General features: G+C 38.2%; 1 protein-coding gene across 1 annotated transcript in view; it reads left to right on the top strand.

Annotated features, from left to right (window-relative positions):
• The window catches only part of USP3 (ubiquitin specific peptidase 3), a 186991-nt gene that overhangs the window by 48471 nt on the left and 124170 nt on the right, over positions 1-14350 (top strand). The window contains exons 7-9 of the mRNA XM_069482975.1: positions 1181-1294; positions 4248-4361; positions 12485-12631. Coding sequence (XP_069339076.1) covers positions 1181-1294; positions 4248-4361; positions 12485-12631 — 375 coding nt within the window. The remainder of the gene's footprint in view (positions 1-1180; positions 1295-4247; positions 4362-12484; positions 12632-14350) is intronic.

The following is a 14350-nucleotide window of genomic DNA, read 5'->3' as shown; positions in this document are numbered from 1 at the left end:
GTATAGACTGGAGCAAGGGTCAGCAAACTTTTTCTGTGAAAGGCCAGATGGTAAATATTTTAGTCTTTTAAACCATGGTCTCTCTCACATATTCTCTCCCTGCCTCCCCCTCTTTAAAACAACATTTAGAAAAATATATAAAACTCACTTTGAGAGCTCCTTGGCTGAGGGCTAGTTTGGCCTGTGGGCCATAGTTTGCAAACTCCTGGGCTACAGGGACCCTTGTTCAGAGAGCTTATTTCAGTGATTAGTTGGGTCTTAAGCATGGTCATGAGATCAGATGTTTAAATGATCTTTAAAATGCCAGCCTACATAACACAGCTAGATCCCTGTCTCTAAAAAAAAATGAAAAAAATGAACTGGGCATCGTGGCACATGCCTATATCCCAGCTCCTCGAGAGGCTGAGTCAGGAGGATTGCTTGAGCCCAGGAGTTCAAGGCTGTAGTGAGCTATGACTACACCACTGCACTCCAGCCTGGGCAACCAAGCAAGACCCTTTCTCTTAAAAAAAATAAAATCTTCAAAATGTAAGACAAGTAGTAAAAATAAAATAACCAACAAATCTGACCTCAGTTTTGTAGAAGAAATTATTTTGAGAGTTGTATACTTTTAGATTTTAATGAGGTATCAAAGGCCAGAATAAATTCTCTTCTCAAGGTCACGTGGCTAATAAGGAGCAGAAGCCATATTTGATCTTTTTGAAGGTACTGCCTCTCAGTTTATTCTTGCTCAAAGAAGAAATTCTAGTTGCTACTGAATTCCCCTTGTGATTCTATGTAGTGTATCTAAATAATATGGTTGGTTTCATGGTTTGTCTTTATTTAAGGAAATTATTGAATAAGGAAATTATTGGTGCCTGGAAACAAGCACCCTGAACAGAAAGAAATGGTGACAACCTATAGATGAAGGGAAAATTGGGGATTTTTATGAACATAGATTTTGTTTTAAGTTCTTTGGTGATTTCTACAAAGTCATCTGTCTATACTGTCTATATTATAGAGTGAACGAAGAACCATAGTGAAGAAACTCAATGTAAGAAATTGCATTGAGTACAGTTTAAATGAGACAATTGAAAAAAAATCACACCAAAATTCATAGAACTTTATGGACTTACTAAATTATTTTCTTTCCTTTTTTTTTTTTTTTTTTACATAATCTTTTCCCTTCCTTTTAAAATAGTAACATTGAGCAGTTTTGCTGTTATTTCAAAGAACTGCCCGCCGTGGAGTTAAGGAATGGGAAGACAGCAGGAAGGAGAACATACCACACCAGGAGCCAAGGGGACAACAATGTGTGAGTTATAAGCGTGTGTCCTTTCTGGCTTTGAGCTATGAAACAAATGACTCTCACTGATGATTTCCATTGTGTTATGTGAGTTATAGGCACATACATTTAAAAAAAATTCTTCTAAAAATTATGTGTAAGTATCTAACTGGCAATCTTAATCGTTGGAATTTTTGTATTTCTATTTACTGTAACAGGCAGCATAAATTTAGCACTCTGCTTGTTGGGTCTTTGCAGATGTGGGCACTCCAGAATTGACATCTGCTAAATGTCGACTAGCTTGAATATCACTAGTCTGTGTGAATTGATGTGTCTGATAGTGTTAGGTAAGCCTGTCTTGGATAACTAAATTAATTTGTAGTCAACAAATTAATTGTGGGGCAATACAGTCAATTTTTGGTTGATAATGGAGAGAGAAAAAATGGAGAATTGATTATTAAGGACCAACCCTGTATTCAGTGCATCCCCTGCCTTATTTGATGTTCAGAAGATATATCATCATGATTGTAAGGGGCATATTTTTGATATCTTGGCTTTACATCCCCTTTCCAGAGGGGCCATGACTATATATTTAATGTTTTCTCTGCCTGCCCGCCCACACCCCCATACACCTCCATCCCCACTTACTCTGAAAGGGCACCTTATGATCTGACTGTGTCCTGTGTCAGTGGCTGAGGCAGAGCAGGACGGAGCATATTTGAGTGGTGGACATTGTGGATAGAGCCATAGTGGGGACACTCTGAAGCCAGGCATTGGAGCAGGGTGGAGTGACATCATACATGTGGTAGCAGCATGTAGGATGAGCTGGAAAGTGTCTATATTCAAGGAGGTTTCTCACTCTATAGTAATTGGGTTTGGTGGGGTGGATAGCAGTGAAATGAAGAAGAAAAAATACATATTAATGAAAGTTAAGGGAAGAATTAATAGTACTTGATGCATTAGTGTCATTCATGATTTAGTTATAGACTGCAGAAATTGCCTCTGGCAGATTTAGGCGGAAAAGAAATTTATTGAAGGGCTATTGGTGAGCTACCCATTACTGAATGGGTGGAAAATCAGGTCTGGAGTCAAGGCAGCAGCACTGCAGCTACAGTCACCCCACTGAACTGTCCTGTAAGGACACTGCTGCCTCCATGGCCCAGCACAGTGCCAGGGTTCCTGTTGCCAGTGCTGCTGGAGATGGGTGCAGGCAGATGCTGCTGCTGCTTTTACTGCTGCCCCTGGACCCTGGGTGATGCTCCCTGCTGCCACTGCAACCAGAGAGCATTTGGTGCTGTCCCTGCTTCTTTGTGTCACTAATGCCTGCTTCATATGGGCACAACCCAGGCCATGTGCCTGTACTGTGACTGCAAAGGAGACAGAGAAAGCAAGTATCTGGCCTTTTTGGCTTCTGTAGTGGGTGTTGTGGCTGCTTTTTCGCTCCTGAGCTCGGTAGCGAAGGAATGAGTAATTACTCCAAACACAGTGTTTCGAGAGAAGGGGAGAGACCAAAATCTAAAGGAGAAAATGGCCTCCTCAGCTAAGTTCCTCCCCGTATTTATTTCCAAGGACACTTGCAAAGGGTCAGGGCTGTTTGTTAATTTCTTTAACAACTTCCAAACAGCTGACCTTAGCACTCAGCAAACAAGCAGCTTCGGGTAGGCAGTTTCGCCTGATCTTTCATTCACCTTGCTCACATTCTTTCCATCCATCCACCCATCCTTTCTCTAGGCGCAGCCCCTACGGTGGGAGGCAAGCTCTGATTCCCACAGGTCTCTTAAGGTGGGGAATTCCCCAGACACAGGAGGAGGGTTCAGGTACTAGAAAGTCAAAAGTCTCGTTTGTATCCCAGATGGCTACTATATAACAAAGGTTGAGAAAGAAGATACTGAGCTTCTCTGAGATACCAATCAGGTATCCAAGAGTATGGTGTTTATATTGACAGATAGAGAAATTGAAGTGGGGGAGGTATATCAGTTTAGCTATGTGCATAGGAAACCAAAATAAACAGTGACTTAAACATCCATGGTTTGTTTTCTCATGTCAAAGAGGTTACCTATCCAGGGCTGTTAGACCAAGTCATCATGCTCCTTCTAGCTTTCTGTTCCACCAGCCCTAGGGTAGGGCTCCCATTCACATAGTCCAAGATAGTGCTGGCGCTGCACCCTTACGTCCTCATTCCAGCCAGCGGGAAGAAGGAAGGGATTAATATGAAGGACTACTCTTTCTCTTTAGGAAATTTTGCAGAATTTGGACACCCTCAGTTTTTTATTCTGAGAGTTCATATGCCCAGCAAAAAATAGGAGTCGCATTCCTATGAGAGAAGGGAATGGATGTTGGGTGAGAGTAGGGAGAGTGCGGAGAGTAGGAGGTACTTGAGCAGTTTAGTCCACATGGAGATTGAAGTGGCAAGGGGAACTCCAGTAGGAAATTCCTTCTGGAAACTGGAGGAACCTGAATAAAACTGGTCATGAGAAAATCTGACTTTCAGATTTGGATCTGAGAGCCATTGGTGTGGAGCTGAGTGTGGAGGCTTTGTGGCCACATGTGCCCCCTGAGGCGGAGATGAGCAGAGGGCCACACCCTGGGGGCTGGGAGCGCTGGTGAGGGGCGAGGAGACGGAGAAGGGAGCCTGTGACCTGTTTTAAGTTTTTAAAATGTACATTCTTGAGTAATTTGGCTTGTAACTTGTCTATTACTTTGTCATTTGTGTGTGTGTGTATTTTTTTTAACTCAGAGTGTACAAATATGGCAGTGCTTTGGCACACTCAGTTAACCATATGGTTAGAAGAACTAGTTTTGTCAGTAATTACTGCTACTTACATGGGTTTTTGAGATGCTCTTAGCTGTCAGACTTAGTTCAGAAAAAACCAAACCCTTTTTAAGCTTTTGTTTTTTATTTATTATGCATTTTACACAATTGGACATGCATTGAACTAGTCTCTCACTAATGCTGAGGGTATTGTCCCTTTGTCTTTTCCAGGTCGTTGGTAGAAGAGTTTAGAAAAACACTCTGTGCTTTGTGGCAAGGCAGCCAGACTGCATTTAGTCCAGAGTCCTTATTTTATGTTGTTTGGAAGATTATGCCAAATTTTAGGTAAGTATTATTTAAAGAAAGATATTTTTAAAATATTAGCAGTTTATACTGTTCCTAAAATAATTTCTGATGAAGTGGTGGCATTGTAAATACTCTAAATAATAAAAACTGATTTGGTTTGTTTTTTTTTGAAGACCAGAAATTGAATACATCTGAATAAACAAATGTGTTTATTTAAATAATAGACATTAGAAATGTCTTTAACAAAGGGCATTTTGTTGTTATAAAAATAAACACCTTATAAATAACTTACGTGTTCCAAGAAAACGTACTGGACAAAATTTCCCTAATTCTTTCACAATCTTCTAAAGAATAACTATCATCATACACTGTCTTATTATTCCAACTAAAAAAATCCATATGTGATCAGTGGAAATTCATGGTTTTATAGTAACTGTTCTGGTCTGAGTTGTGAAGCTCTTGGAAGACTGTAGTCAAATCCATTAGGGTTCACCCTCCAGAAGGCAGCTGCCTGCAGCCTAGCCATAGCGTGCTGTGTTGCTGGTGCGTTCTCTCACTGTCAGAGGAGTCTGGCCTCTTCTTCCAGGTTAGTCGCCCCTGTAGGGAGTCAGGTGATAGCAGATTTGGGGCACTGCAGGTATTTGACAACAGCTTTTGCCACCTTCTGCTGACTTTATTCTTCTGAAGCAAGGATAAAATCAGGAAGGAATCTTACTAGTCATGATTTTGGCGCCTAATATACATCCCTCTCCTTCTTTAAAAAACAGCTTGATGTAGTAAAACTTAACGATCTATCTTGCTATATTGCCTAATAGATATATTTTTAGTGTAGAAAAATGTTTAAAGATAATAACTTCAAAGAACTGTAATTTGTTGCCTTGCTAAATAGTCTGACCTTGAGGATCTGACATGAGTAACTATTTTAACTCTGGTCTTTATTTTGAAGGAAACTTCTTTTATGTATCATGCCATTTAAATCATTTAAATCTTCCCTTAGGAGAGACTAATTTTATAAGAATTTTAGAATGTCTGGACTCTAGGAAAGGTAGAAATGACTGTTGTAAACTACTAGTCAGGTTTGGACTTACTATAAAATTTCTAACATAATTACCTATAGTTAGACTCTTGATAAAGATTTAATCTTTATGTCTTATTATTATACAATAATAGTTTCCATTTATTGAATGCCTACTGTGTGCCAAATGCTAAATATTTTATATCTGATCTTCACTTAAAAACAAGAACAAAATTCCAGCCAAGGTGGGAATTGTTACCCCCATTTTATTTTATTTTATTTTATTTATTTATTTTTGAGACAGACTCTCGCTCTGTTGCCCATCCTGTAGTGCCATGGCATCAGCCTAGCTCACAGCAGCCTCAAACTCCTGGGCTCAAGCAATCCTACTGCCTCAGCCTCCCCAGTAGCTGGGAGTACAGGCATGCACCACCATGCCCGGCTAATTTTTTGTCTATATATTTTTAGATGTCTGGCTAATTTTTTTCTATTTTTAGTAGAGACAGGGTCTCACTCTTGCTCATGCTGGTCTCAAACTCCTGACCTCAAGGAGATCCTCCTGCCTTCGCCTCCCACAATGCTAGGATTACAGGCGTGAGCCACCACGCCCGGCTGTTATCCCCATTTTAGAGGGGCGTGAGGCAGGGTGGTGTATTATTCCTATTAGGTATGCAGGGTAAGATTCTTATGGCATGCCTCTGTGGAAGCTCATGAGTCTTGAGTTATGTTTATATTTATTTACAAAACTAAGAGAGCAGAAGCAACTTGTTCAATCTTATACATCTAATAAGTAGGTGTTGTGACCAAAATTAGAATCCAGGTTTGCTGAGTTGGTTAATAATAGACATGTTGACAGTAATTTGTCCACATGCTTTGAGTGAGGCCCACTAATTTTATAGTTCTCCTTGGTCCCCATGGTGACCAAGGTCCCTCATTCTGAGAAGTTTGGAAATAATATATTTTTATACAACAGCATTCTACTTTTCCTCTAAATCTTCCTACATCTCTGCCCTTTCTAGTTTCTGTAGCCCAACTATGAGCATGATTTAGTTTTTAGTTGCTTAATTTCAACATTCTAAATTCCTACTGATGAAGGGAAAGAACTTTTAGAACAGGTAACCAGATTGAGGAATTTAGCCTGGAGTCTCTGGGGTGATTTCTGATACACATAAACTCTTGATCACTGATAAGAATAGGCTGCTTTTATATTCTCAGCTGGGCTTTCTCTTCTGTAGTAATTGAGATTGTTTCCCATTTTCATGTAATCAATGAATAATTTTCCTGTTGGTTAGATCTAGGTCTTGAGATTATAGCGTAGATAAAGTTTAGTGCAGGATCACTGCACAACGCCCAGGTGTGAGGCAGGGAGGTGGGGCTTTCTTCTTGTGGCTCTCATTCCTATTGTGTGTACAGGGTAAGATTCTCATAGCATGCCTATGTGAAAGTGCATGAGTCTTCAATTATGTTTATATTTATTTATAATCCCAAAGTAAAATTTTTTTAAGTTTAGAAAGCCCATTTTCCTTGCTTGATCCTTTAGAGTGAAATATGAGGACTCTGAAATACAAACACACATCTAGAAGTAGGGAACAACTTTCATTTAATAAATGAACACAGAAAAATGTATGCTCTAAATGTAACCAACAGCTTTGGATATAGAAATCATCAAGTCTATGCTTTCATTTTTCCCACTCAAACCAAAAGCCCAGCAGGGGAAATTTTCCTGAAGTTTTGACATCTTCCAACATACATGTCTACTTTCCATACTTCTTGGGACTTCCTAGTGTCCCCAGCTCCTTCTGTCCTTTTCGTTTTCATAAAAATATTTTAAAGTTTATTTTTTTAAATAGGCAAAAGTATACATGCCTCACAATTCAAAAGGTAAAAAGAAATATGCAGTGAATTTTTTTTCTTTTGTTCTGTTCCCTAGCCATTTGGTCTGTTTTCTAGAAGCAATGTAGTTACTAGATTTTTCTGTATCCATTCAGTGATATTCTGTGTACATACACTAGCAAGGGCGTGTTTGTGTTTATGTAATTTTTAACATAATTGGCAATGTGTCATCCTTTCTCTACTCTGAGATGATTCATATCAGTATATAAATAACTTCCTCAGACCATGTTATAGTTATTTCATAATTTATTTAATAGTCCCCACCAGTGACTTTATGGATTGTTTCTAATCTTTTGCTGTTCCAAACAGCACACCAGTGAATAGTCTTATATATACACATGCAAGGATCTGTAAGAGTAATTGCTAGGTTAAAGGGTATGTGCTTTTAAAATTTTGATAGTCTTTTCTGCTAGCCTTTACTAATCCTTACTTTTCTTAACATGATTTTGTCTTGTCTTAGTTTCTTTATATGGCATGTGCTTCTGCCCACAGTGTTTGCCTCGTGGTCCCTCTCTCTTTCTTTAGGATCCAGCTTAATGCTAACGCTCTTCAGGAAAGTCTCTTGATAATTCACATCAGATCGTTTATGTACAACCTGATTGAATATATTTGCCTTAAAAATGATAGATGAATAAATTACTGAAACATTATTCTTATATTTTCTAGCTGTTCTTCTTGGCTTTATAGGCAATATATGCATGTAATATTTTAATGGTAATATTTGAGGATATTTGTAAAGAGAGAAAGATTTTAAAATACTATGCTGTTCGTATTTTATATTTAAACCAAAATTTCTAGCTAGAAATTTTGCTATCATATTTGTGTGTTTGAGTTTGTAAACACAAAATCATTTTTGTCATTTTCATCTTCTGGCATTTTTGTCTTGAGGAAACTCAGCCATGATTGGTGCCAAATACTGGATAGGAATAGCTAAACTTAACTTACTTCGGTTTGCAAATACTTTGGCCAAAATCATAACTCAGAATTCTCTTATGAATGTTAGAGTTATTTTAAATATGAACAGAAGCTAAAATTCTGATGTATCCCAGGCATTTTAGCTTGTGAAAGGCTGCGAAGAGACACTTGCCCTCGTGCTCCTGTACATTGTGCGTTAGCGGTGTTCGTCTCTCAGCCCCCACTGAGAAAGGTTGCTTCGAGATCTTCAGGCTTTCTGTGTTTGCAGTGTGCTCACCAATTATGATTCCTTACAAGATTTTTATGACATAGGGTTTCTGTTGCTCCTTCTGTGGATATTAAAGAGAAGTAGTAATCTTCATTTGAGATCACAAATAAGTAAAGAGAAGGAAGTGTTAAAATTGGAGCCACTGTTTTTTCCCTCTGTTGTCTTTTCTCTCTTAATTCTGATCTGTCACAGAGACACCAGTTGGTTCTTCATAAATTCATTTCCTCAGTAATTCTCAAAACAGTTGTTGGGTGACATTGCTGAAATATGTATACAAAACATAAACACTGCACCTGAATCCTTTAACGTGATTATAAAGCAATAGAAACCTAAGTTGACTACAGAGTAAATTCTGAAGCCCAGATTATATAATTTGGGAAATAATTAAAAAGACAAGTGAAATTTGTTGATAATAAATAAATAATATTTATTAAGGCTTTTAGATAAGTCCATGAATTGATACATTTAAATGTTTAAAAATGGAATTATAAATATCTCTTTAGAATTAGAGAAGCAGAGACTATTTTCTGGTAAATTTCCCAAGTTGCAACAGAAACCCATAACCTACCTTTATAGAACAGCTGAATGGTCCATGATCTCAGGTAGGTTAAAGAAAATATGTTTGTAATGGTATAGGAAACATTAGAAAATAATATATTTGTTACAAGAAGAGAGAATCATAGTGTGGTTGGAAACATTACATTAGGCAGATTTAAAAAAAATTAACCTGGATAAGTAGAACTAAGAGGCAGATTGTTTTTTAAAAAAGGGATGGTTATGTTTTTACTTGATGAAAATGCAAGGGACTGGTTTTCACGATACATTTGAGGAAAATGATGACTTGAATATTGGATTATTTTGGGGAGAGAATGAGACTTTTTTGTATGTGATAGAATTTCAGATATTATAACCTAAAAGATTTTACCTTTGAGTCATGAAAAAAATGGATATTGTATTGAATAAGTTTAAAGCACCTCCTTAAATATATAAAGGAACTACCAACTTTGGTTTTGATTGTGAATTTTAACATTTTTATTCATATGAGCTTTAGAAGAAATACTTGAACATATATTGATACTTAGTTGCTAAATAGTAAGCTATAGTGAAATGCTAAAGTAATTTCTGACTCTTGAGTTCCATTGATTAGGGAGATTGTTTTCATAATTAATAATTTCCCAGAAAAATTTTAGGAAAAAGGGGAAAATATGTATTGAAGGAAACTCTGGTTGAAAGGAATTTTGTTTGTGAAACCACTGCCTGGAAGAGTGATGGAAGTTTTGACTCCTAAGACTAGAAAAACTTAAGATTTAGAAGGTGAATTTGAGAGAAACTGCCATGCTGGCAAAATGTAGACAGAAGTCTTTTCTTTTCTTTTTTTTTTTTTGAGACAGAGTCTCACTCTGTTGCCCCGGCTAGAGTGAGTGCCGTGGCGTTAGCCTAGCTCACAGCAACCTCAAACTCCTGAGCTCAAGGGATCCTCCTGTCTCAGCCTCCCGAGTAGCTGGGACTACAGGCATGTGCCACCATGCCCGGCTAATTTTTTCTATATATATTTTTAGCTGTCCATATAATTTCTTTCTATTTTTAGTAGAGATGGGGTCTCGCTCTTGCTCAGGCTGGCAGAAGTCTTTTCTACTGTGGTTTTATAAAAGTACTTCATATAACATTGCTTGATTTGTTTTATCTAAATGACCATCCAACTGTACCAGTTTTGTTTTCTGTCCACCTTCATTACTATTCACTTGTCATTGATTTGTATTAGTGTAAGAATTCCGTATGGTTTCCTGTCTGAATTTAGTGTGAGAAATAACCTAAGGCCGGGCGCGGTGGCTCACGCCTGTAATCCTAGCACTATTCGAGAGGCCGAGGCGGGTGGATTGTTTGAGCTCAGGAGTTCGAGACCAGCCTGAGCAAGAGCGAGATCCCCGTCTTGACTAAAAAAAAATAGAAATTATGTGGACAACTAAAAATATATATAGAAAAAATTAGCTGAGCATGGTGGCGCATGGTGGCGCATGCCTGTAGTCCCAGCTACTCGGGAGGCTGAGGCAGGAGGATTGCTTGAACTCAGGAGTTTGAGGTTGCTGTGAGCTAGGCTGATGCCACGGCACTCTAGCCTGGGCAAGAGAGTGACACTCTGTCTCAAAAAAAAAAAAAAAATAGAAATAACCTAAGAACATGTTGATATATATATGTATATATATATATTTTTTTTTTTTTCAAGTTTTAGGGCCGGGCATGGTGGCTCATGCCTGTTATCCTAGCAGTTTGGGAGGACAAGATGGGAGGATTACTTGAGCCCAGTTTTAGGATAGAGCATAATTATATATGAGTCAATGTGTTTTCTAAAAGTATTTATTTGTTTAACAACATTAACTGCCATGTGAGTTGTATTTAATTTATGCTAGTTTTGAGCCCAGGGCCTTATGAAGCAAACATGGGCAAAACCCTGTAGTTGGTTCGTGAAAAATCTTACTTGTTGATGTTCTTATTGTTACAATTAATACTGACATTTTAATTCTAAAACTGTAGATTAAATGAATAGAAGGCAATAAATTTCATTTTTCTAATTATGTTTACCTTTAAATCACACTTAAGCCTGACAAGAAGAATATTTTACCCTTATGAGCTATTTTCAAGTTTTCACAGTACTTTTTTATTGAAAAAAAAAAAAAAAACCACAAAAAACCCTTAAAAATAACAAGTTCTTCATTAAATTAGAAAGGATTGTTTAGTTTTTATTATTCTATTTTTGTAATAAAATACCATGGTCCCATAGAAAAAAAATTTTTTTCTAGTGTGGCAATCAATTATTAAAAGATACCTTTTGAATCAGAGGTTCAGATGCAAGTAGAGAATGTAAGACATCTCTAACTCTTTAGGTAAAGTTATTCTTCCTTTTAGCCAGTGTTTAAAAATTAATATCGGCTGGGCATGGTGGCTGACGCCTATAATCCTAGCACTCTGGGAGGATCGCTTGGGTCAGGAGTTCAAGACCAGCCTGAGCAAGAGCAAGACCCCATCTCTACAAAAAATAGAAAAATTAGCCAGGCATGGTAGCTCACGCCTGTAGTCCCAGCTACTTGGGAGGCTGAGGCAGGAGGATTGCTTGAGCCCAGGAGTTAGAGGTTGCTGTGAGCTATGATGACACCACTGCACTCTAGCCCAGAACAAGACTCTGTCTCAAAAATAACTAAATAAATAAATAAATAATAGCTTTCAATCTAAGGAGTTAGTTTTAAATTCCTTCTTTCTTATAGTGGTGGTTTATATCTGGTTTTCTGGTGAGGGTAAGAGGTGAAATTGTAACATTTTAGCATCTTCTAGCGAGCTTATGTGGGACAGTGGGAAGATTCAGAGTCCACCAGGAGACACAGGTTTAGTTCCATTTCTGTTACTCTCTTGTTGTAGGACCTTAGGCAAGTCACACACCCCCTTTTTTGGTCCCTCAACTTCCTCATCTCTGCAGTGAGGAGGTCAGTTGAGGAAATCATCACCAGTCCAGCTCTAATATTCTGTGGTTTTCAAACTTATTTTTAAGTAGAATTCTTTCCTGAAGAGAAATCTTTTTTTTTTTTTTTTTTTGAGACAGAGTCTCACTCTGTTGCCCAGGCTAGAGTGAGTGCCGTGGCGTCAGCCTAGCTCACAGCAACCTCAAACTCCTGAACTCAAGCGATCCTCCTGTCTCAGCCTCCCGAGTAGCTGGGACTACAGGCATGCGCCACCATGCCCGGCTAATTTTTTCTATATATATTTTTAGCTGTCCATATAATTTCTTTCTATTTTTAGTTGAGATGGGGTCTCGCTCTTGCTCAGGCTGGTCTCGAACTCCTGAGCTCAAATGATCCGCCCACCTCGGCCTCCCAGAGTGCTAGGATTACAGGCGTGAGCCACCGCGCCCGGCCGAGAAATCTTAAGTATTGCCCAGGGAGCTAGTGGGTGTGAGGGTATGGAAGCCTGGCTGTGCTCGTGAGCACGGGGCTGCTGGCCTTCCCAGTGCCTCACCCTCCAGCTCGTGTGGCCGGGCAGGCAGAGCCTCCCCAGTGACTGAGTGTTTCTGTTTGCTTCAAGGGGCTATCAGCAGCAGGACGCCCACGAATTCATGCGCTATCTGTTGGACCACCTACACTTGGAACTCCAGGATGGTTTCAATGGTGTTTCCCACTCGGCAATTCTTCAGGAGAATTCGACTCTGTCTGCAAGTAACAAATGTTGCATGTAAGATTTAGTTTCCTTTTGCTTTTTAGGAGGGCCTCAGACGTTTCTGCTGGTTTTACTATGTGTTGTATTTAAATGGAAGGTAGAGGTGTTTCCTGGACATTTGCTGAAACTTGTGTGCACTTGAACTTTGTGAGCAAGTGGACTAGCATGTGCCTCTTGCTTCCAGATCAGAAGTGTCTTGAGTTTGCATCTTGATGTAGTTCTGATTGTTATTATTTGGTATAGATCATTTTAAAACTTGAAAAAAAAAAGTAGAAAATATTTATATAATTTAGCATTTAAAAGATTTTCCTACAAATGTATTGAATAATAGGTAGGAGTTGAATTTTCACATACCAAAATAATTACATTTGTTCACTAAAAACAAAAGTTTAAAACATTTTGAGTGTAAATTTTCCTAAAGTTGATCAGTTGTTTAATGAAATTGAAGCATTTGTAAGTTCTCAGAAATTTTTCTTACTTTTCAATATGAAAAAAAACAATCTTTCGGATTGCTTTCCCGTGTACTGATAGCCCAAAATATTCATTGAGATCAGAACGTTTATTTTGCTTGAGGAAGGGGTGACTTAGTATTATTTCAGCCTGGATTTTATTTTGCTTGAGGAAGGGGTGACTTAGTATTATTTCAGCCTGGATTTTAGTCAGTTGTAGTCTTCTCTTGTTCAAATTTTTTTGAAGTTTTGGCATTATTGACCTGTATAGGAAAGGGACTTACAAGAAGACAGACTCCTCAGAGAAAAGAAGAAAAGAGTAAGTAACGTACAGGTGTTGCTGTAGTATTGCTTGACAGTCCATAAATCTGGTTTGGTAAGACTAGGTCTTTCTAATGACTAAGCAGCTCATAGCTACTCTGGCAGTGTTAGAGAAGGGGCAACCAGTGTGAATTGCTGTACTTCTCAAAATGTTGGTCTCTGCAGTTCCCAGTAGTTATGAATCCGGTTAGAACCAAACACAGAAAGGGAAGGACCTGTGTGTGGCCTGGGAGAATTGTTCTTCCTGCTAGCACCAAATTAAAAATAGTATTAAATGAAAAATTCTGCTTTGTATTTTATCGTGGCATGTTCACACACAGAGAAATGGAGCTGCGCTCTATCAAGGATAATCTGTGTGACACGAGAGGGTATATGTCTTTATGATTTTATATGATACCCAAGTACCCCATGGAATCACATAGTGTAATACTCACAGGATGTTCTTTTAGTGCCTTATGAGTTTTAAATATTAATCCATCTCCTTTCATGACATTTTAAAGAACAGTAATTGTAAGTTCCATTGGTGAGTTAGAAACAGAAAGAAAAAATTTATCATCAAATATTAAAAATTTCAAGTTTCCTTTTATTTCCTTCAGTGCATTGGAGGAGGCATTTCAAGATCTAAGGATATTTGCTAAAACTAGAAAAAAAGTCTGTGAATATCTGTCTTTACTCATACCCATCAACACATACCCACCCTACTGAGGGTGGGGTTGAGGGTAGCGGTATGGCAGAAATAAAGGGCAGATGTGTTCTCTTTAGTATATAGAAAATTATTAGAGCCAACGTAAAGGACCTTAGCAGCATGTAAAGGACCCTAGTAGCATAAGAGCCTGTCCAAGTAGTCAATATTTAAACACTCTTGAAGTGCAGTTATAATAAATGGAACAGTGATTTTGAAATTTATTTACAAATCTTGTTTTAAGTCATGGCATACCTAAACTTAATGTCATATATGTCAGAT

This window comes from Eulemur rufifrons, chromosome 2, assembly GCF_041146395.1.
Source record: "Eulemur rufifrons isolate Redbay chromosome 2, OSU_ERuf_1, whole genome shotgun sequence".
NCBI lineage: Eukaryota > Metazoa > Chordata > Mammalia > Primates > Lemuridae > Eulemur > Eulemur rufifrons.
The sequence above is the reverse complement of the archived record's forward strand: the minus strand, read 5'-3'. Positions and strand labels throughout refer to the sequence as shown.